Source organism: Euwallacea similis, chromosome 19 (genome assembly GCF_039881205.1).
Source record: "Euwallacea similis isolate ESF13 chromosome 19, ESF131.1, whole genome shotgun sequence".
Lineage (NCBI taxonomy): Eukaryota > Metazoa > Arthropoda > Insecta > Coleoptera > Curculionidae > Euwallacea > Euwallacea similis.
In genome coordinates, this window is record NC_089627.1 from 324,558 (window position 1) to 351,507 (window position 26,950).

General features: G+C 37.7%; 1 protein-coding gene across 2 annotated transcripts; it reads right to left on the reverse strand.

Moving 5' to 3' along the window:
* Window positions 1–26,720, reverse strand: LOC136415065 (zinc finger CCCH domain-containing protein 13). Of its 2 annotated transcripts, XM_066399442.1 has the most exons (13): window positions 26,479–26,719; window positions 26,337–26,424; window positions 9,357–9,782; window positions 8,082–8,419; window positions 7,835–8,008; window positions 2,441–2,600; window positions 1,972–2,343; window positions 1,704–1,925; window positions 1,489–1,636; window positions 1,243–1,436; window positions 964–1,068; window positions 675–902; window positions 1–621 (listed from the first exon to the last, which is right to left on the reverse strand). In XM_066399442.1, exons 3-13 carry the CDS (start codon window positions 9,719–9,721, stop codon window positions 372–374), a joined length of 2,556 nt encoding a protein of 851 aa, XP_066255539.1. In that variant the 5' UTR covers window positions 9,722–9,782; window positions 26,337–26,424; window positions 26,479–26,719; the 3' UTR covers window positions 1–371. The 2 variants fall into 2 exon arrangements, with proteins under 2 accessions (XP_066255539.1, XP_066255540.1); XM_066399443.1 differs by having other exon boundaries at window positions 1,704–1,919; window positions 26,337–26,720.
* Window positions 26,721–26,950: the final 230 nt, after the last annotated feature.

Below are 26,950 nucleotides of genomic sequence, written 5' to 3' on the forward strand. Positions count from 1 at the left end.
GATAATAGAAAATGTATTTTAGTATCCAATACAAAAAATATATATAAAAGGCAGTAACATTTTACAAAAGCTCCGTATAAGTAAGTCTCTGTCGTATTAAGAGTATAAAAAATAAAATTTCAAAAGTATGTAACATGAATAATAGTCATAATAATCGCTACATTAAGCACCGATGTGACATAAGTGACAATCATATTATTTACAGAGTCAAAAATCGAATATAAGGAGTAAATTTTTTTGTTATAAACTTTTGTTCGCTTATTAATCAAGTAATATGACACTACTTAAGTAAGGTGTCTTAGAAAATCTTGAAAAGCACATTCACTCTTAATTGAGCACATACTAGGTAGGTTTAATTTAAAAAATAATATTTAGTACGGATGCACACTGGCGATGCCCACTCTTGGAGGCATGTACCCAGCAGTACTGTTCGTTCTATGCAGCATTTCCGCCATGTTCCTCTTCTTCTGCTCAATTTTCAATTTAGGTTCTGCATAGCTGTGCCGATAGCCAGGAATCGATTTAAAACTCTTCTGAGGATTTTTTACAAATTTCGAATCATATATCTTGTCCTCGGAGTGTATGGGTTTGGACATCTTTCCTATCATTAAAGAATTATACCTAAAAGAAATAGCTCTAAAATGAGTTCCTTGATGTCAAAATGTAATACTCGCCTATCGGATTCTGGCAAGTCTTGAAAATGCCTATTGTTTCTAACTAACTCCCCCTCATCGCCTCGGCCAAAATCAGTGACTTCGTCATCAAAACTCTGATGATCGAAATCCACGTAAGAACGTCTCTTGAGTTCCTTGGCAATTTCGTTCGAATTCTTCTTATGTTCCTCTTCGATTAAAGAGAACATAGATCTTCGTTTCTGGTCGTATTTGTCTACGTTCCTAAATCTATGGACAATAATCGCTTAAAGATCACTTTCGACAAGCCATTATCTGACCTATGCCATACCTGTCCTGTTCTTTGTGTCTATATCGCACTTCTTCGCTGTGGTAACGTGGAGCGGGTTTAGGACGGATTTCTTCCGTAAAATCATTATTGTGCTCGTTTGAGAACCTAAGGAAAAGTAAATCAGAATTTTTGTCAAAGTATATTCCAGGAAAATATCGTTAAAATAACGTGTTTTCCTTCACACTATCATTTTCGTATCATCTTAGAGGTTTGTTCTACTCCCCAGATTCGAAAACCTAACTTCAAGTGACCTTAAAACCCTTCAAAGAAATCTCTCACCTGTCCTCAAACTTATTCCTCAAGTGGTCCTTGGATGCATACGCCATACTCTGATGCCTCTTAACGAAATGGATCTTTTCTTTGTGTATGGTGGGAGAGATCGGAGGTTCCGGGTTGCGAACCTCCTGTTCCAGTCTCTCCTTCTCCATTAACAAGAATTTCTCCTTAGCGTCATTGAACCTATCCCTAGGCGCCTAAAATATCCAGTTAACGACTATTCTTGTATTTATCTCCCTTCGCAATTACCTTAACTTCATCGGGAGTGGGAGACCTTTGTCGAAATTGGGGATGTCTTCGGTTTATGGACCCTTCAAAGTAGTACCGATCGGGGGCACTGTTAAAGCTAAAGTCGTCCCTTTTAGTGGGTTCGAAATCGTTGTTGATATGACTAGCTCTGAAATGAGTTGGTTATTAGTAGTACAGGTTCTTGGTTGGATCTTGGATATAACAGGTTACAATACCTGTTTGGCTTCTGAGGCGTTTGCGACTCGTAGTACCTGGGATCATTAGGGTTGGATTTACCACATCGGTTGTTCATTTCTAAGCCCTCTAATACTCGCTGTCTGACTTTGGGCACGGGGTATTCTTTGAAGCGTTTTTGGTCTTCATAGAACACTTCTTCTTCATAGGAGAAGGTGCGCGAAGGCCTGTCTTTGTCGAAGTCTGTGGAGTTGTTTCTGGAACTAAGGGAAATTAGAATGTGACATCTGTTTTTGAATATATGCATACTGTATGTTCTCATCAAAGCCATCATCCTCGAAGTACTGGTACTGTTTCTTTTTTCCATTAAGTTGCTGTTGCTGCTGCCGCTGTTCATTGAAGTAACGCTCCTCCCTACTAACTTTTTCTTTATCGGTACTAAAGTAACTATCGGGTACCGTTTTTTCCGGATATTTGTTTGCTACTGGCTTGCGGAGGTCATCATGGTGGTTGTTTCCCGTATTGAAATCTCGCTGTCTTACCATCGATTTCTGTCGTTGCAAATAGTTATCCGTCAGTTTGCTGATGGGTTTTTCCAAGTACTTGGCAACGTTATTTGACATGGACTTCCGGTAGTCATCGTCAAAGGATTTGGAAAATTTCAGGTCCTCGTGCCCATACCTAAGGAAGAAATATGAGGCACAATTTAATGATATGTTTGTTATAATGTGGATTGAAGCTGCTAGTTAAATATTTTTTCCCATAGCTCCAGCCTTACCTTGAGAACCTCTTGGCTGATTCCGTAGGTTTTTCTCTACTAGCATTCTCTGAGGTCAATTCGGAATTCTTCGGAGCCCGAGGTAAAGATATTTGATGATGACCACCGCTTATTAAGTAGAGAGTTGAATCGGCGGGTTCTCCATTCCAATCCTCATCATCTGAAATATCAGAAAAAAACCTTCAGAAAAGTAATTTTGCTGAAGAATCATACATAAATACCAACCGAGGCTTAATAAAGATTTCGAAAAGTAGGACTTGCAGTGTTTTTTCGCATGATTTATTAAGCATGAAATGCTGACATATGATCCGAGATATCAACGTCGGTAGACACGGCCATCTGGCCCACTTTAAAACGATTTGCAAGTTAAATTAAAACCACTGTACAAAACCTGACGAGCATGTTTCTTCCGCCCATCTCACACCAGCGCGTTGCGCTCATATTAAAGCCATATTTTAAACAGAATGGCGCGGTAAACGTGGTCAAATCAAAGATTGAACCTGTTATTTTGGCCAACCTGGAAAACAGGTATGTATGTTGTGTGGTCATCTCAATCTCATTTCGAATTCACCTGTGGACGGATGGTATTCGGCTCTACCCATGTCCGAATAAATCAAGAAATCGCTCCGGGATGCGGATGAAAACCGCACTAATCTGCCCAAGATACCTTCATACTCCATGAGCGTACAATGACGTATCTGGGCTATGCATAGCATCCTCATTTAATTCATAAATTATTAATGAATTATTAATAAACGATTGCATTGAATAAAGTTTCGGATACAGTTAAAGCTCGGTCGTCCAATTAATTCTCAAGTGAGAGCATTTTGTTGAGTATTATCTCTATATGAATGAATTACAGTTAAAGGGTAAAGAAAACTGATGCATGTGCTGCAAATTTTAGAACACGACTGCCGGGAAAGCCGAGAAACTGAAAAGTGCATACTCGGTTTAAAACCTGCTTTGCGGAGCCCCAAACTATTTATGCGGCCAGTTTGACAAAAATGGACTCGCGAAGGCTCATATGACACAAAAATCGATAAAAGCAGGAAAGTGTGTTCAGGACTCATTCCTTATAATAATGACTGAATCTTTAATGAATTCTGAACTGTATTCAAGGCGCTCTAGGTCTTCAAACGAATGGGCATTTCTTTATATCATAGCAAACCATTAACATTTATATATATTTATATATGAATAAAAGAGTGAAACTAGGAATTTCTAAGACGAAATCCGCCTCCGGCAACGGGGCTCCTCTCGATGTCTCTGAATGTATGCCACTAGGTCTCGAATTGCAGCTCCGGGGGTCAAACGGGGTCCGGTCATTTTTTTGGTTTCCTCCCATTAAACAAATGGGCGGCTCGTGCGAATTAGGCTTTAAGTCTATGGAATTAGAGAGGGAGAGACGTGGTGAAAGCCACGAACTTTCGATTGCACTTTTTGGTTCTCCTATCGGTGATTTCATATTTTTTGAAAAGGACAATTAGAGATGCGATAGCCAGGTGGTGCAGGAGTAAATAAGAAACATACGTTAAACAGTTAGAACATTCTACGAATTCCTGGTGTAATTGCGGTATTTATAGAATAATGGGTAGTAAAACAGCAGCACAATGGTTGAATTCCTCTCGATGTAGTGCGTTACAATCGACATTATGTTGATTAGTCTTAATTACCTTAACATGGGCGGAGGCACTTCTCGAGAACTTTCTAGAATTCGAAAACGTGTTTAATTCATATAACTGTTACAGCCATTTCAACATATACAAAAACGAAAAAGTAAACTTTCTGGAGCGCCACTGGCAATAGACCAGTTTCGTTGCCTGCAAACCAATAAGCTTCCTGAACGCCTTAATTAGTATTGCAGAAGGCGTAAAAATACCGATTCTAATGCATGTCTTCCAACTACAAGAGCTGGCGATCGTAACTACGTATTTCTTCGTGGGACAAAGCCTAACACTGGGATTATGTGACAGGCAACGCAGAAGCATAGACTTCGATATGTTTCTCCAATAGGATTATAATAATTTGATGTATGTGTGTAAAGGTTCAATAACGTGGGAGAAAAGTGGAATACTTGATACAAAGTGTAGGAGAATGAGCGCGAATAAATTAATGAAAATTCAGCTTGGCGAGGTGATTGGTTTCACTTATCTTTTGAGCTGGGACATTCCTCCACGGGTTCCCGAGATATTTAGACATTTCCGTAGACATACTATATTCAGAAAGTTAGCGGTATCCTATTCCTAGTTGCGGACTCCCAAATGTGGAATTGACTTTGAAATGAAATACCTTTTGTTGAAAAAATCATATGTAAAGAATTTGCTTGTAACATTCGAAGCCTGGAGACATGTCTAACGGACACTACAAAAGAAAAAACTTTCATCGATTTTTTTCCCTTATAATTAACTGAGGTGTCGACGTTGAGAGCCCGGGCCTCTGGCAGTGAAATTTCTTACACACAAAATTTGATGAAGACCACGTGACATATTCGACATTAGACTGGAATTTACGACTTTGCAGGTGTCCGTCATTAAAATCGCATTTACTCTTGCAAATATCAGAAGTTACAATCCAAACAAGAGCGGAACGTAGCTTAAATTTCGAATCTTGACTATTTTAATATTGGGGTTTACATGACAATTTCCTTTTAATTACAATATATTGCCGGAGACTCACTTGTGCTTTAATCAACCTGTCATTCTTATCGCATAACGTGTGGACATAGAGAATGCACAACTGAGTGCGTAATATGGATTTCAATTTGATCAACATTTGTGCTCTTTATAACCCATTTCTTTGTACACTCGCGGGAGAAAGTGCAAAGTTACCTCACCGGAAAGCACCGCCGAATTATCATTCTTTATGAGTTTGCAATCTCTTTGCAACGAAACCTTCTTATGAAAGACATTCCTTTATGGGATGGACGTTAATTTCTATATTTGACCGATGGTAACGAGTCGGATTACGCAATTGAATAAACAACAAATACCTATAAAACCGCCATTCCCACAAGATTTAATCTAATTCAGCGAAATAAATTAGAGCTATGGCTATCATCTTGCGACAACAATACCATCATTTACAAGGCACTACAATGCCATTTCGGCTCTATTATTGTGTGCGCCCGCAACAATGGCCTACAAGATCGCTAATAACAGTTTAGACGAACAATAACAACAAAAATCACGAATAGGAACAAAAAACGGTTAATTGTCGTGTCATTCTTTTGCAGAGAAGTTACAATTTACCGTTTTTCTTTGGGTTTGATTCCAATTCTAAAACAGATTAGTGTGTGCAACAATTGTAGTTCAAGTAACGTGAAATTTGTTATGTTTTAACGGGGCCTAAAAAATAATGGTAGATTTACGAGAAAATGTAGATCATGTCTGAAAAATCTGTGCAGGATCTTTCACTCGAGGAATCGTACATCTAAAATTGGTCAGTCATCTCGTGCTCGCTGGGCGTGTGTACGAGAAAGCGGCCCGTTCCAAAACAACCATAACTATGTATAAAGCAAAGTGCAGCTTCCTTTTTGCGAGATTTTGTTCCGTATTAATTAAGGAATTTTTCACCGGGACTGGGAAAGGCGGCCCGTTTGTGCTTCCATTAGATCTCAAGACCGGCCTCTACTCGCAATAAAGTTTTTCATATGACACGAGCAAGGCACAATAAAATGAAATTCTGTACGTCATACAAATGTGCGTGACAAGGCTGCCCAAGCTTCCAGGGCGAGGCGTGGGCACAGGTCCGGACTGTGGCTCGCCCCGAAAGCTTGGGAAGCTGCTTGGTGCGTCCTGCAAACCGTCACTTTCCAGTCTTATAACTTAAATATTGCGGTCTGAAAGATGTTTTAAGGATTTTGAGAGCGTTTTTAAGTATAAATCTAAAAAAACACAAAAATCACTCATTTTTACAAGCTACATAGCCCTGTGAAATTGAAAACGTTTGCCAAGTCGGCTCGTCAAGATGCCATATGCAAATCGGGCTTTTACAGTATCCGTAAAAGAAAAGTACGCAGTGGTTCTATTTGCTAAGCTATTCAAATCAGTGGCGCGAGTACCCACAGTTATTAACCTAAAACGCCTCATTATTCGTTTAATTGTCTTTTTTTTAACTAATTCTAATGCTACAATTTAATTGTTATTAAGCAGTAGCGTTTCCGGTTGAAACTGAGCAGACCAGCATAATAACGATTATCATCCCATGATTGGTGGCTGTTTGCTCGCTGGAACCGTCAAATGGCAGCCAGATTTCTCTCCATATATAGCAGGAAGCGGCGGTTCGCGGACAGGAATTAATTACGTTATTTAATAATGTTATTACGGTGTGTTGTACGGCAATAAGACCGCGGATTAAAATACAGTTTGCAGCTAATGCCAAAAAAACGACGAAAAAGCGTTGCCCGGAGTAAACCGATAAGATTGACCACGAAAGTTAAGTTCAATAACATTTACCACGAGGAAAGGACTTGTAGAATTGCGGCGAGGAAAATAAAACAAATTCCTGTAATTGGAGAACGTTTTCCTCGCAACAACAACTTCGTAAAACGAGCTTTGCGTTATGTAATCAGAAGTAATTCATGTCAGAAAGGCACAACATTGACAAGAACCCAATGGCTTTGGGCGGAGAACGCTAACTGAGTAACGATAAAAATAGTTACACTGACCCATCGTTACCACATTTCTTTTCATATAGTTGACCAGCTCTAAAGGATATTTAAACCATAAGGTTACCAACAATCATGACTTTTACTCCATTCCAGAATCATTACCTATGTTGACTCTAGAAGAAGAATGATATCCAAAATAAGAGAGGAAAGCAATTCATTTTTCTCCATGTTTAAGTTCAAGCAATTGGTCTATCTGGAACGCTGCAAATATGCGAAGCAATTTCAGACATATGGCAATGAGAATCAAAATTGTTGCTTAACAGGCTTGAGCTTAAGCGAGAGTTCTTTACAGGCAGCAACAAATTGTAATTTTTTTGCTTTGCACGCAACGTCTGAATAATTTCTAATTTGGGCGATGCCTTGCCAACAAAAGAAACTAACAGAAGTTTCCATCAGCTTTTAGTTGCGTCACTGATTGTTCTAAACCACTCGAAACACATATTATAAATCTACGCCTGATTAGAATCACATCGTCTTCCTTCATTTTGTTACTCTAGAACAGATGGTATTATTTAAAGTCGATGTCGAAAATCAGTCATTATAATAATCGTCTCACCCAAAGCGATTCATATTGTAATATCTCGCTTCTTTCGCGATTACATAACACTTATTTTTTCTATTCTTCATCATCAACAGCCGATAATTAAGCGAACAGCTTCCTGCCTGTTGCAGATCGCTAATTGAAAGTAGCAGAATACAACAGAATGTTATTCAACGGTGCTTACCACTGGTGCTGTGAGTCTCTAGAGTGTGGAATCGCGACTCGGGGGTGTCGGGGCTTTCGGGACTGGGGGGATGGTCGGAACCGATTCCAGAACTGCCTCCCGATGATTCGAGACGCTTGTTTTTAGCATTTTGGCCGACGATGTTGGAATTCAAACACCGCCTCAGTTCTATACCTACAAATGGACATAAATGAAGGCAAAGCTCAAGAGGTATCCGAAGTACTTCGGGTAGTCTGAAAAGACTTGCCTGTTAAATTGCCTTTCTGTCTATGCACGGTGTCGTAGTCCCTGGGCGGTAGCAATATGGGCGAGTTCTTCTTTCCCAGCTTTGCCCTTAGCTCCGCCGCCAACGAATCGTACAAACTGGATATTCTGGAGTTCTCCACGGCAAACCTCTCCTCACTGCTCTCTGATTCTCGAGTCGAAGCGCCAGTATCACTTCCCAGGCTGCTCTCCAGCTTCTTGGGCTTCTCCATCGGTTTGAGTCTACTTTCGATCTCGGCCATTTTCTTCTGGTTTTCAGGGCGGTCGATGAGAATTTGCAGTTGTTGTTTGAGGTGCGAAGCAGTCTCCAGGGAGTCGCATCTGAAATTCAGCACGCTCTCAATAAGTTTTCGATTTTAGCGTCGTGAGCGAGATCTAATGAAGGCCCTAGAGATTTGACGTAACCGCGCTAAAAACGAAATTTTGTCTTTGGTGCGTTCATTAGTCGTGTTAAAACGAAGCCGCTCATTCATGGCTAACCAGAGCTAAATCGAAATCGTGGCTGTGCCTAAACGATCATGGCGGCTTAACATATACGGAGCGATGCAGAACTCAGGCAAACGATGATAAATGGCTCTAATTGCTACTTTTTCTTGTCGGAGAATTGCAACATTGAAATGTGAGGAGATCGCTCGTTTGTCGGTTATTGATATTTAGAACACCGCTCGATTTCCAATAGTTATGTTGCGGCACTGTTGCTACAATAAAGAACGGGGCCCATAAAAGGACAAAAACGCAAGATGCAAAAATAAGAAGAGTTGAAGCGTAAGCCGCGATGATCGAAAAGAAAAGTTAACAATCGACTTGCTATTTGCTTTAATGGGAAATTTTCAATAGGTCAAATTGTAGATTATCCGGAGAATTATTTATATGCGAGGAGCCAGTTTACGGGTAGATGAATTTACTTTCAACTCATTCATGAATTTCGGAGTGAAACTAGGCAAAGAATGGTACGACGTTGTCTAAAAACGCTGAAAACGACTGACCAAAAATCAATCCAATATCACACTCCTTGATTCGAATGCGATAAAGCCAATTTCTGTAACACCAAAGACACGAAAAACTGCGGGTTAAATAAGCATGGAGCACCGTAATCTAATGTAACTGTGTATTTGCGTATATCCTGTTGTTTTATAGGTTTCCAGTGGTTGCGCAGTATAAATAACTTACTTAAGACGAAAAAAAAAACGAATTCTATAGTTTTTCTTCCATCGAAACGAATCAGTTAGCTAATCTATCAAAATGGTTATAAACCCACCTGTAGGCATGCACATGCAAGGGGCACTTGGTCACGGGATTGAACAGCAGCAGAATGCAAGAGATAATGTCCTCATGCTGGTAGACATAGGTGATGGTGTTGTGGGGAATAAAATGCTTGATGGTTTCATTTTTCGGCTTGGAGCCCATTTGCGCCTGCGACACCACGTTTTGGATTATTTTCAGGCCCTTGTGAGAGACCTGCAGGGTCACTTTGAATGGTTCCACATCTTTCTCCCTCTCCTCCAAATGTCGTATAACCGGCACTATGTATTCGGATCCTCTGAGACCTTTGGACTCTTTGGCCCCCAGAAACCATACATAGTACGAGGACTTCTTAATGTCTTTCCTTAACTTGAGAGCCATAGCTGTGTCCTTTACATGTTGCTTTTCTTAGCGATTTTCACAGACTCCTCTTCAGGTACACCTGCAACGAAACATTAACTACAATAATAATTAGCATTAAAATGGAGAGAAGTAGATCGGAACTGAAGACGTCGCACCATATAAAGAGTACTAATTAACATTTCGTTTTCTTAAGGTTAAATTGCATACGTCTGTTGTATTTTGGCTTCGCCTCTGGTCTCTCGCCACGCAGAGCCTATTTTTATTATAATTAACCATCAATCAAAGGTTAAAAAGTGTCTTGAGAATTCATTCCGTTAGCTCTCAGGCTCGGCCATTAGATCATCCGTCTTCGTGCCTGTCACACGCAAATAAGTAGGTGTTTACAATTCCCGACTTAGACGGAACTGACTTTCGAGAAATTCATAATCAGGTATTTAGGCATATTCAAGAGTAACTTTTCCATCGTTAACAACAACCACCTCGATTACACGAAAAATCTAATTGAAAACACAACAGGATGATCGCGGCGTTACGTAATAGTGATTGTAACAGTCAGAAACAATGCCGAGAATTTATCGGTAAATAGACTTGGTTTTATAGAAATCCCTGACCTATAAGTCTGACGATGTAAGAGGTGCTGGGTGAGACTGAGAGAGAACCTGAATGTTGGCTGTTAATGCAAATTGAAGACATTAACAAGATGAGGTGTGCAACCTAATAACCACTAATACAATTCCATCTACAGGGTGACCGTTTCTGAAACTCGACAATCTCGGTAACCATAAAAGATGCGAGGCCGGTTAAATTGCAGCAAAGTTGCCTCAAATGATTCAGGTTCAAGCGAGTTCTGGTTAGTTCAAGTTCAGCACACGTCATCATTGCAAGTTTTCCTTTCCTCTAAGGTGGTAGTTAAGAACTCTGTCTTGTTAAATTGAAGTCAATGTCACAAACGTGCCATCTTCCGTGAAGTGCTATTTTTATTAGATTTTTGCTTATACAAGGTGTCTTTAGATCTTAAAATATGACGAAAACTTCATATAAACATATATCGAAACTCTCTTCGTTTTCGATATAGTATAGAGTGCGAAAGGTATCCAATCCAACAATTTGTTAAATTTCAATTTTCTCGAAAACTGTTGAGGCCTTCGACTTTCAAGAATAGTACTTTTTTTAAGTAAAAATTTTGAAATTTATTATTTTTCATATAAAATCCTCAAGAAAGTTAAGTACAAAAATGTAGGTACTTTTTAAGTACTACCTCCCTGTATTACTTACCCCCGAAAAAATGTGGCAATTTCTTTAGATAGATTCAGAAAGAGCACAAAAAGTTATAATAAAATACAAAATTTAATTAATTTTTTAGAAACGTTTCGAAAATAATAGTAAAAAACCATTTCTCAAAACTAACCTTTCGCACTCTGTGTAGCGAAAACGAAGCACCTTTCGATATATGTTTATATGAACTTTTCATCATATTTTGGAACTGTGATTGAATTTATGAGACTATGTTCAGACACCTTGTGTATCTACCATCATACATAAACACCCTTTTTTAGGCATTTAGCTGCCACCACATTTTTGCTCGCATTTATTGATATTTCTTCAACACGTGAATTATTAGGTTTAACCAATAAACCTTAGTTATAGTTAAGAAAGTTCTTGGTTATTTTTTTACGAAACAGTGTGTGAGCGTAGGACGGTGTTGCTATCTAGTCTACAACTATTTCAGCGACTGCTTGGTAGAAGCACCTCACTTTGACCCTACGAGGAGGATCATACACACTTTTTGTCCCTTACTCTGGAACAACCACCAACAGTGGCAATGCTATATTTGACATCCGGCGTTTTGATTTTCGATAATCATCATCAACTCTATCGTTTTTTACGACCGCCATCTTTGCATTCTCACTTTTTTGAGTCAATCGTGTTTTCTTCAACTTCAAATCGCGCAACTTTGCCGGATTTTAACGGGCCTCGCGTCTTTTACGGTTATCGAAATCCCCATCGTTGATTTCGAAAAAGGGACACCCTGTATATTGGCATGCCTAGCGACATTTCTCTTAATGTAAAATTCAAAGTAAAACCATTGTTGCTTAAAGTTATTAATCGTCTTTGTAATTTCTTTACCGTTTCATATTAACGCATTTCCGTATTAGTAAATACGGAAACCATCAGGTTAATCTGAGAATTAAACTGTTCATGCCAACATGTGCAGACCACTTTTAGTCACGCAACGCGGTCTAATCTAATTTTCACTTTTCTTATAGCCAGAAAGGGATATTATCGGATTTTGATATTGTATTAAGCTTCAGTAAGAGTAAATTCACAGATGCATGTAAAGTAATTTTCGAAGCATTTCGTCGATTAAGGAAGTAATATGATCAAGAAAATGGCTCATATATCTGAAAGCATTAGCCAACATTATTTAAACTCCCCTAAAGGTGATGTTGGCTGGCACATCTTGCCTACATCTGAGTCCTAAGAAGTGATTCTGCAAGCCATTCAATGAGCTACTACTACCTCTCTCGACAAAAAAAAAACTACACAAACTTTCAGTCGTTCTTTAATCTAATCGTTTATCATCACTTGTCCAAGATTAGGTCTCATTATATGCTCCAATTAACCACAGAAATTGCTCCCAGTTCGAATCAAATCTGACAAATAAACTGAAGCTAAGTATACGGATTAAATTTGTTCGACAGCTTATCCTCTCGTTTAATATCACTTTTTGCGACAACAAACCGACGAAGATTAAAATTCACTTCCTGATTAATATTCACGGCTACTAGATACTTAAATTCTCTTGAAAATGAATGGTGTTTATCACAGGATTTTTTCAACAGTTTTACCGGTTTCTTTGCGTCATGAATAACCTAAAGCAGCAATTTTCAATCTTTCCAATTGATACCAAATTAAAGGTCCCTTCTCTGCTCCTACCAGGATCGTGCTTCGCGTGTTTGTTTCAGGCAAGAAAGTAAAATGGCCATTAAACTCACCCAAAAGAAAGTCAATCAAATCACGATCACGTAGAGAGACATTTAATGAGTAATTGGAGCAGAGTTAATTGTCAACTTTGGTCGTAGACTAGACGTCAGCAAAGACGTACAGAGAACATAATCAGAAGAGAGTGCAAATTACAAGGTCTCCAAACTTGCTTGCATAACTTTACATTCATTAGAAGCTAATAGAAAAAATAAAACATCGAATGCTCCTTGGTGATTGACGATAAAATATGTAGTACACAAGTAAACGTGTGTATGTCGAGCTAAAACAAACAAATCTCTCACAATGAAAAGAAAAAGTTGCTTGGGCACCAGCCTTGACTTCACGTTTAACAGATTTACGTCCATGTGAGCAAACTGTATCAAGATAAAAGGAGATAAACTTGATAATTTTTTGTCAGAACCCACGCCGAAAGCACATTCATATCTAGGGAGTACCTGTATGACATTAGTTCATTGTTTAGATATGTATGTATGTAGAAGGTCGAGGTGGGCAGTAGTAATAATGAGAAACGGTCACTTTTACTTTTAGGCTCGTGCTTCTTTTTGGCTCTCGCCGATATTCGAGCGCAAAGAACCATTATAGGCTGAAACGTGAGGAGGTCTTGGGAATCCAAGCAAAAGCGTAAAATGTAGATGTGGAGAATCTGCAACACTTGCGTTACGGCTTCGTTATTCGGCGAAGTCGTTACTTATAATAAAAAATATAAACGAAATTGGAGCAACAAACCTAAACCAACATTGTCTTCCATAACAAAAATCCATCAAAACCGCATTTACATAACCCAGTCGAATGCGATGTGTTAACAAAAATCGTGAAGAAACCATTGAAAACGCTTTAATATTGATTTATCTACTAAACTGAACACTGCTTTCGTTCTGATAAAGGTAAAAATACATCGACATAATGTAAACCTGCACCCGTTATATTGTGCAATACAAGGTGTTTACTGGAAATAGGAAAATTCTTCTACCTGATGCCTCTCACACGTGTTTCATAATATGCTGGTTGTTGGTATCGTCAAAAGTTATATCTATTTGCATTTTATATGGAAGCGACTAATGGAACCCGTTTGGTATTCATGAACCAGGACGTGGCACCAAAAGCAATTTTAATAAATATTGTCGAAGATATGTTTATGAGATATTAAAATGAGCAGGAAGTGCTCACTGTTGGTTTGGGATTATGGTATGAGGAAAGTTCTTTGTTGCCTATTATTATACAATTTGAAGAAAAGCCTTTCACAGAGTTGTCTTCGTCAATCATACTTAAGCATCTACAGGGTGATCCAAAAATAAAAATCAAATGTATATTTAGAAGAATAATATCAGATACCGCGCGTCGTTTTTTGTTGTGAGGAAAAAATAAAGCAAACGAATATTTTAATCTTATTTATCCATCAACACAATCACCTTCACTTTTCAAAATATTTTCCCGATGTGGCTCAAAATCCCGAATTTCTTTTTTTATAAAAATCAACTGGTTTGGATGAGAAGCAATATTTCAAAGCTGTTTCCAAGATATTGTGGTCCCAAAACTTCTTCTTCACAAAGCCAGTGGTAAAACCGTTTTGTGTTGTCCTACAAAACTTATTTTTCATTGCATATTATGATCCCATTAAAAAATGGTTCATTTTTTAGTCTAAACAAAAAAGAAGACGCGATAGACAAACGATTCAACCTATTGTGGTCGGTCAGTTTATGAGAAACCCACTTGTCCAGTTTTTTTGTCTTACCAATTTGATGAAGATGGTTTCTAATGGTCGTTTCTGAAACACTCAGCTGTGTGGCTATTTCTGCACAAGTTTGATGTGGATCAACCTAAATGCCATCATCTATAGCTTCCGGGCTTCCACCTCGAGGTTCATTCATGGATGATTCGTCTCCGTTACGGAATTTTGAGAACCAAAATTGCAAAACCGATCCTCCCCAAACACATGACGCAGTTTGCGTGCTGCCTCTATGACTTTTAGACCTAGTTTATTCTCGTAAGGCGAAACTGAGAGAATTTGCGTCTCTTGGGTAATTATCGCAATAATTTTCCTTTAGATTCGGAATATCAACTGGTTCGAGTTTGAATGGCCTTGTTTGCTAACAAAACAAACATCGGATCTATATCACTTTAGCACAACAAAAATTAATAATTTCTTTTTTGAAAAAATGACTTCTTTGATATTGTAATGCGTAATTCTTTGCAAAAATGTGGATTTTTTTCTTTTTTTTTCAGTATTTTTTATTATTTTTCATATAAATATCTGCAGTACCTGTAAGCTTTTGGGATTATGGAGTGAACTGGAGTGCAGGGTGGGACAAAATAAATGAAAAACATAGTTAGATAATGAATATGTCATGTAATGAAACTAACTTAACCTAAGCTAACCGTAACCAAACCCACCAAATCCTAAACTAACTCAACCAAGCTAATCTTACCCAAATAAAAATAAACTATCATAATTGAAAAAGAGTTAAAATACATACTGAATGATGATTAAAAATAATGTTTTTATTTTTTATTGTTTTCGTTTGTGTAAGAATGGTTTGATTGGGTTAGTTTAAGGTTCGGTGGGTTTGGTTACGGTTAGGTTAGGTTAAGTTAGTTTTATTACATGATTTATTCATTATTTAACTATGTTTTTCATTTATTTTACCCCATCCAGCACCCCAATTCACTTCACGGTCCCGAAAGCTTGCAGATATTGCAAATATTTATATGAAAAATAATGAAAAATACTGAAAAAAAAAAGAAAAAAATCCTAATTTTTTGCAAAGAATTACGCATTACAATATCAAAGAAGTCATTTTTTCAAAAAAGAAATTATTAATTTTTGTTGTGCTAAAGTGATATGGACCCCATATACTGACAAATGATTTTACGAATAATACATCTTTGGGTAGGTCCACTGCAACGGTATAGAAATTGGAGGTGTACAAAAGTGAGATTAAAAAAAGCGACCGGACTTTTTGCGGTACCTCGTAGTGTTTTTTAAAGGGAACTTCTTTCCTTAAAAATTTAATAAGTCGCGAAGAAAGTATTCAGCAGTTGGCTCTCAGACTTCATTTTCTAATGTGCATCGCTTCAGTACCAGCACTGTACAGGGTGTTTTTGAATAGATGATAAAAATTTTAATGGGGGAATCCTGAGCGAAATTTAAGACGAAAAATTCACGTAGAGACACGTCCAAAACTGTTTCGTCTTCGATTTACAGGGCGTCAAAAAACGTTTTTTTTAAGTTACTTGTTTATTTTTTTTCGAAACTTGCTGAAAATTTGTACATATCATACGCCGAGTGTTTCCTACCAATGGAAATTTTCAAACTTTGATTTCATATAAGGGCTGATGCGAATTGATGAACTTTGAGTTCTCATTTGTCACATATTTTTTTCAGTTAATATTTTAATTTTTTTAGCAAATTTCTGAAATCCGCATTGAGTTTTCTCAGTTTCCAGTCTCTTGCAAAATTTTGCTTAAATCGATGGTTTATGTAATATTCGCGACAATATCTAAGGGTGTTCACATAAATCAATTTAAATAATAAAGTAAGACTTAGTGAAGTTGATCATGATTTTTTGCTGCATTTGTTATATTATATTTATTATTATTTATTTATTTGATATGTACACATTTTCAGCAAGTTTCGATAAAAAATAAACAAGTAATTTAAAAAAAAACGAAAAAAACAGTGTTTTTTAACACTCTGTAGGTCGAAGACGAAGCATTTTTGGACATGTCTCTATATAAACTTTTCGTCTTAAATTTGACCCAGGATTCACCCATTCAAATTTTTACCATCTATTCAGAAACACTTTGCATAGAAAAAAATTAGTGAAATGTACCGTTTCATCTTGAATCCTCTTACATTGAAAACACTCATGTCTACAAAAGTAAATACAGGTAAATAATAACGAGCTATCATAAGACATTTGGCAAATCTCGAAACTGTAAATCACGGCTGAGCATCAAGGAATGCAAATGCGTGTCTACAGCTTTTTTTAATTCTACCTCCGCCAACGTGCACACATTCTCATTAAAAAACATTATTTATCATGGACACTTAAATGCATAAAAATTAATCCCCAGCCCAGATTGTACCGCTAACTTCATAGCGATTTTCTTCATGTGTATGTACGTATACATATTATGTAGGTTTTCAACAATTATTTTAATCTCCTCTAATAACTTATGCCCACATTTTGTTAAATCGGAGTGTGCAGGGTAAAACACAACCATACATCATGGTAGACAGCGATGGTAATCAGGTGGTACGAGCCACCCTCACTATCGACCTCCGATGGCTCGATCTCCGCACATAAGTGAGAAAATAATCAATCTCTGGTGTTTATATTATTCATTTTAAATAGATAAATATTCAGATTTCTCTCTCTCCGATGGTGCGCTTAACTATGCTGATTTCACATACAAATCTAGAAAAGAAGTGTGTCAGCCGTAAACGAGACGCAGCTCTTTTCGTTAGGAATTTAGATTCTTGACCTGTCGCCATAAACTCTTCGTTCAATGCGTTCCTCTTGCATTGAAAGGGGAAATTTTTCTTCCATTGCCGTCGAAAGCCTCCATTGCAAAAGTGAAATTAGCAAACAAGTGCGAAATAACGCCCATGCAGTTCTCGATTGAAGGCAAAATCGTCCCTTCCCTTAAACAGGGCTATTAAGCCTAATCTCCTATTATTATGGATTTGCTATTGACCCGAAAGTGGACTTGTAGGTTAGAAATTAGAAAGGACATCTTATTAATTCCCACACATTTTTTCCTTCAATTGATTCAGCTAAGCACTCGATCGACCCAAGACGAACCGTAAATAGGAAGACGTTCACTGGAGGTAAATTGGTACGTAGGACTCCGGTTCAAATTCAGGCTTCTGAGAATCTTAGGGCTCAATTTCGAGGGAGACTAACTGATCTTATCCAGGAAATTTAAACTCATTATTATTGTGTTCATTTGTTCACTCCGGAGTCTCTCGGCAAAGGAAAGATTACCAGCGTCACTAAGTTCAAGATCGTGAGGGTGTCAAGCACAATTGACCACAACCCCTTTGTAGTGAACCCGTTGGAATAACTATAAGCGGTTTTAAAAATACTTAATTTCTCAGTAATAAAATAACAGAAAAATAAGGTGCAAAAAGACCCTTTTTGGTGCAAGTGTCTTCGCAGACATGTCGAGAGCGCCCCACTCGTTCTACCTGACTCTGCCAAGTCCTCCCCTCTTTATCTATGGGTTTTTTTTCAAGTACATTAATAAGGGTAGTTTTAACGTTAAACAGAGCTCGGACCTTGGGTTGATGTTAATTACAATTTGACAATTTAACTATATCAGACGAAGAAGTTATGTTTCTAAATAAATATACACTCTAGTTATATGGTAACATTGCCCTTAGGTTTCTATGAGAAAATAATACAGGTAATATAGAGGAGAAAACACAGGAGTAACATGGGGTATTTTACACCTCTGTCATATACCTCCTTTTCCTTATTAATGTTACAGAAGAATTATGTTGTTTGTATCTAAAACACTGCCCTTTATCTCTTAACTGCTTGTTCCTCGTTTTTTGCCTTAACTTTTCCCAGTCCTGGTGGTCCTTAACACCCAAGAGAGAAGTACCTGCTAGTCCCGGTTTCTCAGGAACAAATCTCACACATGGCTACTTAATTGCGTAAGTAGCGACCTGGTTCGACAGTGCTTTATTCAGGATGGCTCTGTCAGCCTGCCCCTCATCTTATTATAACTTCTAGTGTTACATTCTTAAATCTAAGAACTAATAAATCTCTGACACATGCATATAGTTCCCCGTAGATGTAAGTAGCAAAAAGGCCTTTAAGAGGTAGTCGGGTGTTAGCTCTAGGACTCATATTCTCCAAAAGGTGCTCTTCATCACTAAGTACCTGTACCATATTATTTTTCCTCATTTCAACACTAGTGAAATAAAGAGTTGTTAGAGAGTCGTCTTAATCCTGTCGTGGTGTCGGCCACGTATAAAACGCCGGCTAGTATCACAACACCTCAATCCTCAAATAAACGACAATGCGACTTCTTCTATGGTGCCAGGTCTAAAGGACCCAACCTTTCATGTTCACAGTCATTAAATCCAGCAACTACCTTTCTACCAAAGTCTTGCAGAATCAAAGTAAGCATAAACAAGATGTTTGCGTAATAACTGTGCGGTTATAATGACCTTCGTACAGTTATAAAACCATTTCGAGGCAAAAATCTTCCCGAGGCAGCTGCCGTAGCTTTAGCTGCAGGCGTCATGTCATCTTCAATTTTTTTCGGGAAGTACCGTAAATGGACCGTACGTAATGGGTTGTAAATAGACAGAGCGTTCTTGGTAGAGGTGCGATGATGTAACTTTATGTTACAGTTTTTTTAATAATAATTAGGAAACTGTACTTTCTGCATGATCGCGCTAAGTGCGGCCATCTGGCCAATGTATCTTATTCGTACGTAGAAGAGTTGTAGATGAACAGATGAAAAGAGCTCTTGTTATGAACTAGTACCAAGCGCTCTTGGTTATTACGGGCCACATCCGGTAAAGCTGTCGTAAAAGCTCGATAAGAAGTTTGCAAACCTTGCCTGCAGCTCTTGGCGTTAGGGCTAAAAATTCCATTACTAAATTCCATTAGGTTGAGCTAAAAATGCAAAAATATAAGAAAGAGGTAATCAAGATCGCGAATGTGGGAATTTATGAAATTGGTTCCGCGTAAGGGTATTTTGCTACAAGAACGTAAAATACGGCCAATGCGGAAAAACATTACCCGGTGCTTCTCATTCCCATGCTTTATTAACCTCGCCTATTAGCAACGTTGCGAGCATACTAATATTATCATTATGAGAATTCCTATATGTATTACAATAAAATTACGTCAGAAAATCAATTAGAGTAGAAAAGAAAAAGTAGCGGAGGATACCAAGAAATGGCAAAAAGGAACTGGATTGTAATCATTTGGAGCGACCATCCTGGCAAGTTAACCAGGGCGAAATCGGAGGAAGGTATAGTCACACCAGCACATGACTCATGTGTGACGAGACATATGGACGCTCATTCATAGCGATTTTCCGATCGAAAAATTCCATGGTTTTTAGTGCCACATCCAGTTTTTCTGGATCATTAATTCAAAAGTGTGATTAAGTCGAGAAGTTTTCTTGGATGTAATAAATTACATCACAGCGAAAATCGGATCCGTGACAGAAGAATCGCCGCTTTTTTAGGAATGCCACTTCTCCATGGACTCGCAGTAAAACCCAAAAATAGAATTTCCTAATAACACCCTTATCTCAAAGGTGTACGAAAAGAAACTGAGCACTGAAGTTAACCGCATTAGACATACGTACATACAACATACGTAAAAGCATTCAATTCGGTTCGGAGAGATGATTCTGTTGATGCTTCAACTGTTAGAAGGTCCTTTCGTGAAGGAAATTTTTGTCTTGAGAACAATTGATCACGTTCAGATGAAGAGAATTTGTGGTCAAACTTTATCGGATGAAAAACCATGCCGAACTGAAAAAACGCTTGCAGAACGACTAGGAATGACTCAAAGAGCAATTTCGGTTCGATTGCATGTAATGGTAATGGTCAATGTAAGATTCAAAAGGAAGAAAAATAGATTTCTGCGGAGTTAACCGAAGACGACAAAAATCGAATAATTGACGTCTGCAAAAACTTGCTTTCTCGGTAAGAAAAGTGCTCTCTCTAAAAGAAAGAATTTTCTGTATGATAATCCTAAGCACAGAAAAGCACGGGTTGATCCAAGCTAGCCATCCACATCAGTTGCAAAACCCAATATTCATGGCAAGAAAGTTTTACAGTATGTCTGGTGAGATTGGAAGGGAATCATTTACTACGAACTTCTGGAACCCGTTTAAACTGTTACAGCTAAACGTTATCAGGCTCAAATGATTAAATTAAGTTAGACACTAGACCCACAAACGCCGTAAAAATAATATTATTACATAACAATGTTCGTCTGCATACAGCAAAATTGATAGAGGAACTCATCTTCTCCTTGACCTGGGAAATTCTCCAGTGTGCAGCGTACTCTCCAGACTTGACACCTTTCGACTTTCAGTTATTCAGATCAATGCAATCTCATTTAGCTGATCAGCGCTTTCCTAAAGTTGAAGATATTCGAAAATGGCTCGATAACTATTTGGCCTCGAAATCATTAAGCTTTTACAATGTGTTCATTTGGAAACTTACCACCTCAAATGCCGTAAAAACGGAAATACATATGAAAGCACTGAGTAAGCCGGTTTACCAGGTTGCGAGAGGGAACACTTTTGACATTATCTGCATAAACCTAATAGTCACCCTTTGCCATCCTGCTACCCTCACTTGAAAATTTTAAGTGGCATCCCTCACCGAGTTGCACCTCATATTAATGGTAATTAAGAGTACGAAATATCGGTGCATTAAGAAACTCAATTTGTCAAAGCGTTACCATTAAAAATGTATTTTGAATTGAAAATTAGATTAACATTCTCTCTATATTTAACAAGTATCACGCGTTATGCATCAGTTTAGGGCACTTTTCCATATACGAATAATATATAAGTAAGAGAACATTTTATTGGTATCTATAGATTATATGTTTTGCAGTAAAGATATTCATCAAAAAAATATTTAAAAAATAAATTTTTCTTACACTAAGAACATCAAAATATTGCAACTTGGTCACATAAATTATAAAAATAAATAAAACATAAACAATAAAACGTATGTTTTAAACATTTTTTCAATGAATATCATTACTGCAAAATATATAACCCATAATACTTGTTAACTACAAAGAGAATGTTAATCTAATTTTTAATTGAAAATATATTTTTGACGGTACCATTCTTTAATACTCATTAAATAAAACCTTTTTTACTATGAGAAATTTTTTTCTGCGACCTGCGGTTCTGACGTTATAGGCGGTCGAACGTGGCGTGCACATTTTTATACGTGTATAAACAATTATAACTTTTGTTAGAACCATGGTATCGAGCTCTGCTTTGTACCATTCTATTGAGAAATATTTTCTCTATAAAATGGTAAAAAATTTAATGAGGCAGCTGGACGGGTATAAAAACGGTGCCAAAAAAAGTGAAATTTTAGAAAGAAAAATCTAAAAGTAATATTTTTTCCATACCCTGACAGGTTGATGGCGAAATGAAAAAGAAACATTTCGCTTTTTTTGTTGCTTTAACTCATCTGGATCAAAAGTTATCGTCAAGAAACGAAAAATTGGCGAAACTTTGGGGGTAGTTTTCACCCCTTAAACCTTAAAAATGGCACATAAAATATACATAACTATTCTTATATAGATCTGAATTACTTCTCTGCAAAATTTCATTACAATCGAGGGGGGTGTACACTTGGATCCTTTCCCTTGTCAGTATCGCTCAAGGTAAACAACCCGTACACTGTTCTTTTCCTATGTCCTATATTTTTTTGTGAACTTTCCGAAATGTCTCCTCTTGTGCAATCAATATTTAAGGCTGAAGGTAATAATGGCAAGAGCCTCTCCATCTAAATCTATGCCATTAAGTTCTCACGTTTCATATAAATACAATTTTATTGCAAAACAAAATGAGGTTTGATAGCACTCGAATGGCGAACAATGCATGAACGTTGTTTATACCTTCCCAGTCATTATGCTAATGCAATTTGCATGATTAAAAATCAGCTTCGATTTAAATTAAGTGGCACGGTTATGTATTTAATTAGATTTCTACTCCATTTTAAAACGTTAAGATTATTAAACTAGTTTCGAGTAGAAGCCCACTTCCGAGGTTCTCCAGCGGTCGTTAGAGCGAGAAAACTCGGTAAGGATCACAGAGGTAAGTTCAAGGAAACGAATTTTTGGGAAAATCGCCAACATGACATGGTTTCTTCAAGGTCTTCCATTCTTGGTATTTAAACATCTTTGGTATTGACCTTTTGAATTCACTTTAACACGTTTCCATTGAACCGAAAATTGAACCTTCGATTACATACGTTTATTAAAGAGACTGACGTGTCAGTTTAGTGATCAAACCAGCAAAATTACGTAATCGTGCAGAAAGAGCACCTCAGACCGCCAAGAGCGTTTTCTGTTGTTTGTGAGACGTGTGCATATCTGAAAATTCTCCAACGAAACAATGATTTGTTCCCGAGCATGGGAAACATTCCATAGCTTCCAATAAAGGTGGTGCCAACAGCAAATTATCCTAATTAGTCTAGATTCACCTTGAGCGCGAACCCACCAGCGTATGGATACAAGAAAAAATATACTACTCTGACCTAAAAAGAGTATAATTTATCTGTTTATTATCTTTTTTTTTTTCAAAAAGCCCGACATATTAAAATGCTATTTACAACCATTTATCACGGTTGCATTAATAAAATTGCGGGAAAGTGTTTGAACAGAAGTCTAATGATAATAGCAATAAGATAGAAGGATTACACAAGCGAACTTGTCTCGAATAATAGAAAACCTCACTGGTATTATTATACAGGGTATTCCAAAAAGGTTGTGCCAATCTTAAGGAGGTTACAGGAGATATTACGGCGAACAATTATTGCATATAAACCCTTAGTTAAAGAGTAGCTGTTTTGGCTCCAGTCATTTTTTTTCAAAAGATTTCGTTATTCAACTCAAGTGAACACAATAAAAACAAACAAAATAAACACTTCTTTGTTTCCTGATACAAGTTTATCAATTGCATTCCTAAACCCAGTGTTGTTGAAAATTTATTTTAATTTTGACGGTGCACCTGCACATTTTGTCCGTAGTGTGCAGGATTATCTATCTATCTAAAGCAACATTTTTGTAAGCGATGGATCGGAAGAGGCAGACTTATCAGATGGCCAGAACGAAATCCCGATTTAGGCCCGTTGGATTTTTTCTCTGGGATAACATCAAGTTGTTGATGTATGAAACTCCTGGAGCCACCCAAGAGGAACTGTTAGGGAGTGTATTGGCAACTGCTCTTTTTGTGTAGCAAGATCCGTACATCTCACAACGGGTGCGCTATTCAATGATTCCAAGAACAAATTTATATAACCAGGTGGAGGGTTGTTATTTTGAACGTTTATTATAATTTTTTTTGCGTTATCTTTAATAAAAATGGATTAAATATCAAAGTCTTTTGGTGTCAACGAGCTAAAATTGCATTTTTAAATAAAAACGACTCTAGAATCAAAAGGGCTCATTCTTGACTGGGAGTTTCTATGCAAAAATTGTTCTCTACAATGTCCACTATAGCCTCCTTAAGTTTTGCAGAACCTTATTGGAACACCCTGTATAGCAGAGTGCGTCATGCAAAACTTGAAAATTACAGTAAATGAAAGCTTTAAATCCGTTTTTTCGCAGACCAAATTATCTTCATATGTAATATTAAGTAATTTTTTACGAACGTCTAATAATCACACAATAAGTACTTTCGCTGAATTAATTCCATAACCAACCTGCCTAACATGTAAGCGTCGGACATAAGCCTCGTTTTGCTCTAGTGACTGAGTCGCAATCACGAAGATCCGAGGCAGAAAAAATGGGAATTAACGTTTATTAGTGGTTAAGCAACAACCCAAACACACATATTTGATTTAGACTTTAAAAGATCATGAATAGAGTAAAATCTGATTTCCAAAGGAGACAAAAAGCATCCAAAACTATCAATTGCACCAAGAATTGTTATTCTTTTAATTGACTTAAGGTGCAATAAGGATATCTCCTCAGGAGGTAATAAAGCAAAATTCTCGAGATGAAAGTCAATCGTGCAATAGTCTTGTCAAAGGTCGACTTGACATTTCATATCCCATTAAGTTAACGCTGTTCGTTGTTACAGAAGTATACTGCTCAAAATAATTTAGAGAATAAGAACCATTGTTGACAAATTCTCAAATTGAAGAACGGGCTAATGTCCGATTCAATTCACCGATGGGTCACAGTTTGAATTGAACTGATACCCGGAGACAACGCGTTTGGCGTGAAACAAGACGATTAGAACGAGAGAGGAATTTTCAGGAAATTCTTAATTATGCAGGAGGTTCTATGGCGGTATGTCGTAATATCATATTGCATCATGAAACCAAGTTTGTTTGACACCATAAACGCTGAACCAAGTGCGGCATCAGGACCACGTGCTCGAATCTGTTGTCCTTTTTGCATATCCTGCTGGCTCAGAACTCCTATATGAAAGACAATGTTCATCCATATGTTAGACAGGCGATTACGAGTTGGTTCAAGGACAACAGAGTAACTCTTATGAACTGGCCACCATAATCACTCGACTTGAATCTCATAGAGCACGTATGAGAAGTATCGCAAAGCTTAATCTGGACATGGCGCGTGTTCGTGGCAATTTAGCTTTTCAAAACATTCTCAAGAGTAGTGGCAACTTTTACTACAAGATGCTATAGATAGGGTGATTTCGAGTGTGTCAAGAGGTTGTCGTGTTGTTATTAATGCTCGTGTTGGTAACACGAGATATTGAAGAAATTTTATGTTAATTTATTGTGAATTAACGTTATTAAATAAAGATTATAATCGAAAATATGCTTGTTCCTTAGATTCTTTAGAGCAGTGTATGTATATGGGTGCGAGCTTTCCAACCTTGTTTTTCGGTGCCTATATTGTTGGGCTTGATGGTACAAGAATGAAGTGGTAATGCTATTTTAATTAATTTTTCCTTCTAGCAATACTTCCTCGAACCAAAGATAGTTCTTGTATTACAGCTTGAACTTGCGTTGGCCACTAACTGCCGTCAGAATTCTTTGGACGTGCGCATATCATAAATCAAAATAACGATTAAAATACGCACTTCTTGCTCAAGTTCAGTAACTGCTTTATGGAAGCGAGGTTGGATGATGGCCTAGGGCGGTAAACCAGGAAAGGCGCCGGTCGTTTCTGGTCGGAGGTTTTTCTTGGAAGTAGGGGGGCGGTGGTTAAAAATTTTGCCCAGGGCGATACACTTGCGAAGGCCAGCTCTACTCAAGTCTTCAAGTCAAGCCAAGTGTTATGCAAACTCCCGAAAGTGGTCGTCTAAACCTGAACTGTGTATTTTTGTATGTATTTTTTTATTGTGAGCTTTTGAGCAAACAGCGGCTCCTTCTATCGATATTTTTCTCGGTAGCTTCTATTGACTCTAGCGACAAGTACTAAGAGCACCTTTCATCGTGGGTTTTCCAAGCTGCATTTAGCCGCATGGAAACCACCCGTCGCCCCATTACCTTTTTCACCGACCCGTCTGACTTCGACAAACATGTCAAGTACAACTTTTATTCGTAAATGTGATTCGAGACCCCATTTCCCGATTATGAATAATTCAATAATAATTAAAATAACTCATTAACGATGACAAAATGAAAGCCGCTTGTATGCTAGAAATCTTTTATTGCCATTTATCCGGAACTATTGTCGGCAAAAGTAACTATTCCGGCAATTACTATAAATTACTCGCTAATAACAAATAAAAACGTGGACTAAATCGCATGTAACCCACGATACGAAAAGTGGAACTTGCAAGGGGCGCGTTGTTATGCCAGGAACATCTAAAGGACGTTAGAACAGTAACCTTCTCGATTTTCTATCGCAAGTTAGGACGGATTGAATTTATTATCCCTACATCAAACTTTGATTAAAAAGTATCTTACCAGGTAATTTAAATTGCTGCCAGGTATGCAAAAAAAGGAGCAATCAGCAATATCCAAGCGAACTGCACTGGCAACTCCCGAGAACGCTCTATAAATAACTCGGCCCACTAGAGAACATTCAACTTAGAAACCAGTATTATACTTTTTAAAACCCCCGAGGTCTCGTTCGAATCAGAAAACTGCACTCTTATGGTGACTCGAAGGTTCTGGGAAATGTTAGGGAAATTCCTGAAAGCGCACGATTTACAAACAAGTGCCTGTAACGATTGTTGCAAATAAGGAGTATAAACAAAACCGGGTGCAGTCTTTGTTTTACACTACGCGTCCCGACATCGCTCGAGGATCGCTTGGACTGATCGTGAATCGTCGACAGGTAGGTTGTTGAAGTGGGTATGCCGTGGTGGAACAGGTATGGCTGTCGCCTACCGAGGTACAAAGGCTTGACCAACACAATTTGCCATAAGGAAAGATAAGTAAAAGCGTGTAGAATTTTCAAAACGTACTCTTTTGTACGTTGCGTACTGATGGTTTGATTTTCCTGAATATTTAAAAGATATTGATTTAAGGGCAAAAGATATGGTTCATGCACTATGGTGCAAGATCGCAGTTTAGTT

Bases quoted from the DNA above. Each gene is read 5' to 3' on its own strand.
- LOC136415065 (XM_066399442.1), bottom strand. From the start codon at position 9,721: ATGGCTCTCAAGTTAAGGAAAGACATTAAGAAGTCCTCGTACTATGTA. The intron at 1,926-1,971 runs GTATGCATATAT...AATTTCCCTTAG, and splicing joins GGCTTTGATGAGAACATACA to TTCCAGAAACAACTCCACAG. The intron at 1,437-1,488 runs GTAATTGCGAAG...TGGATATTTTAG, and splicing joins CCACTCCCGATGAAGTTAAG to GCGCCTAGGGATAGGTTCAA.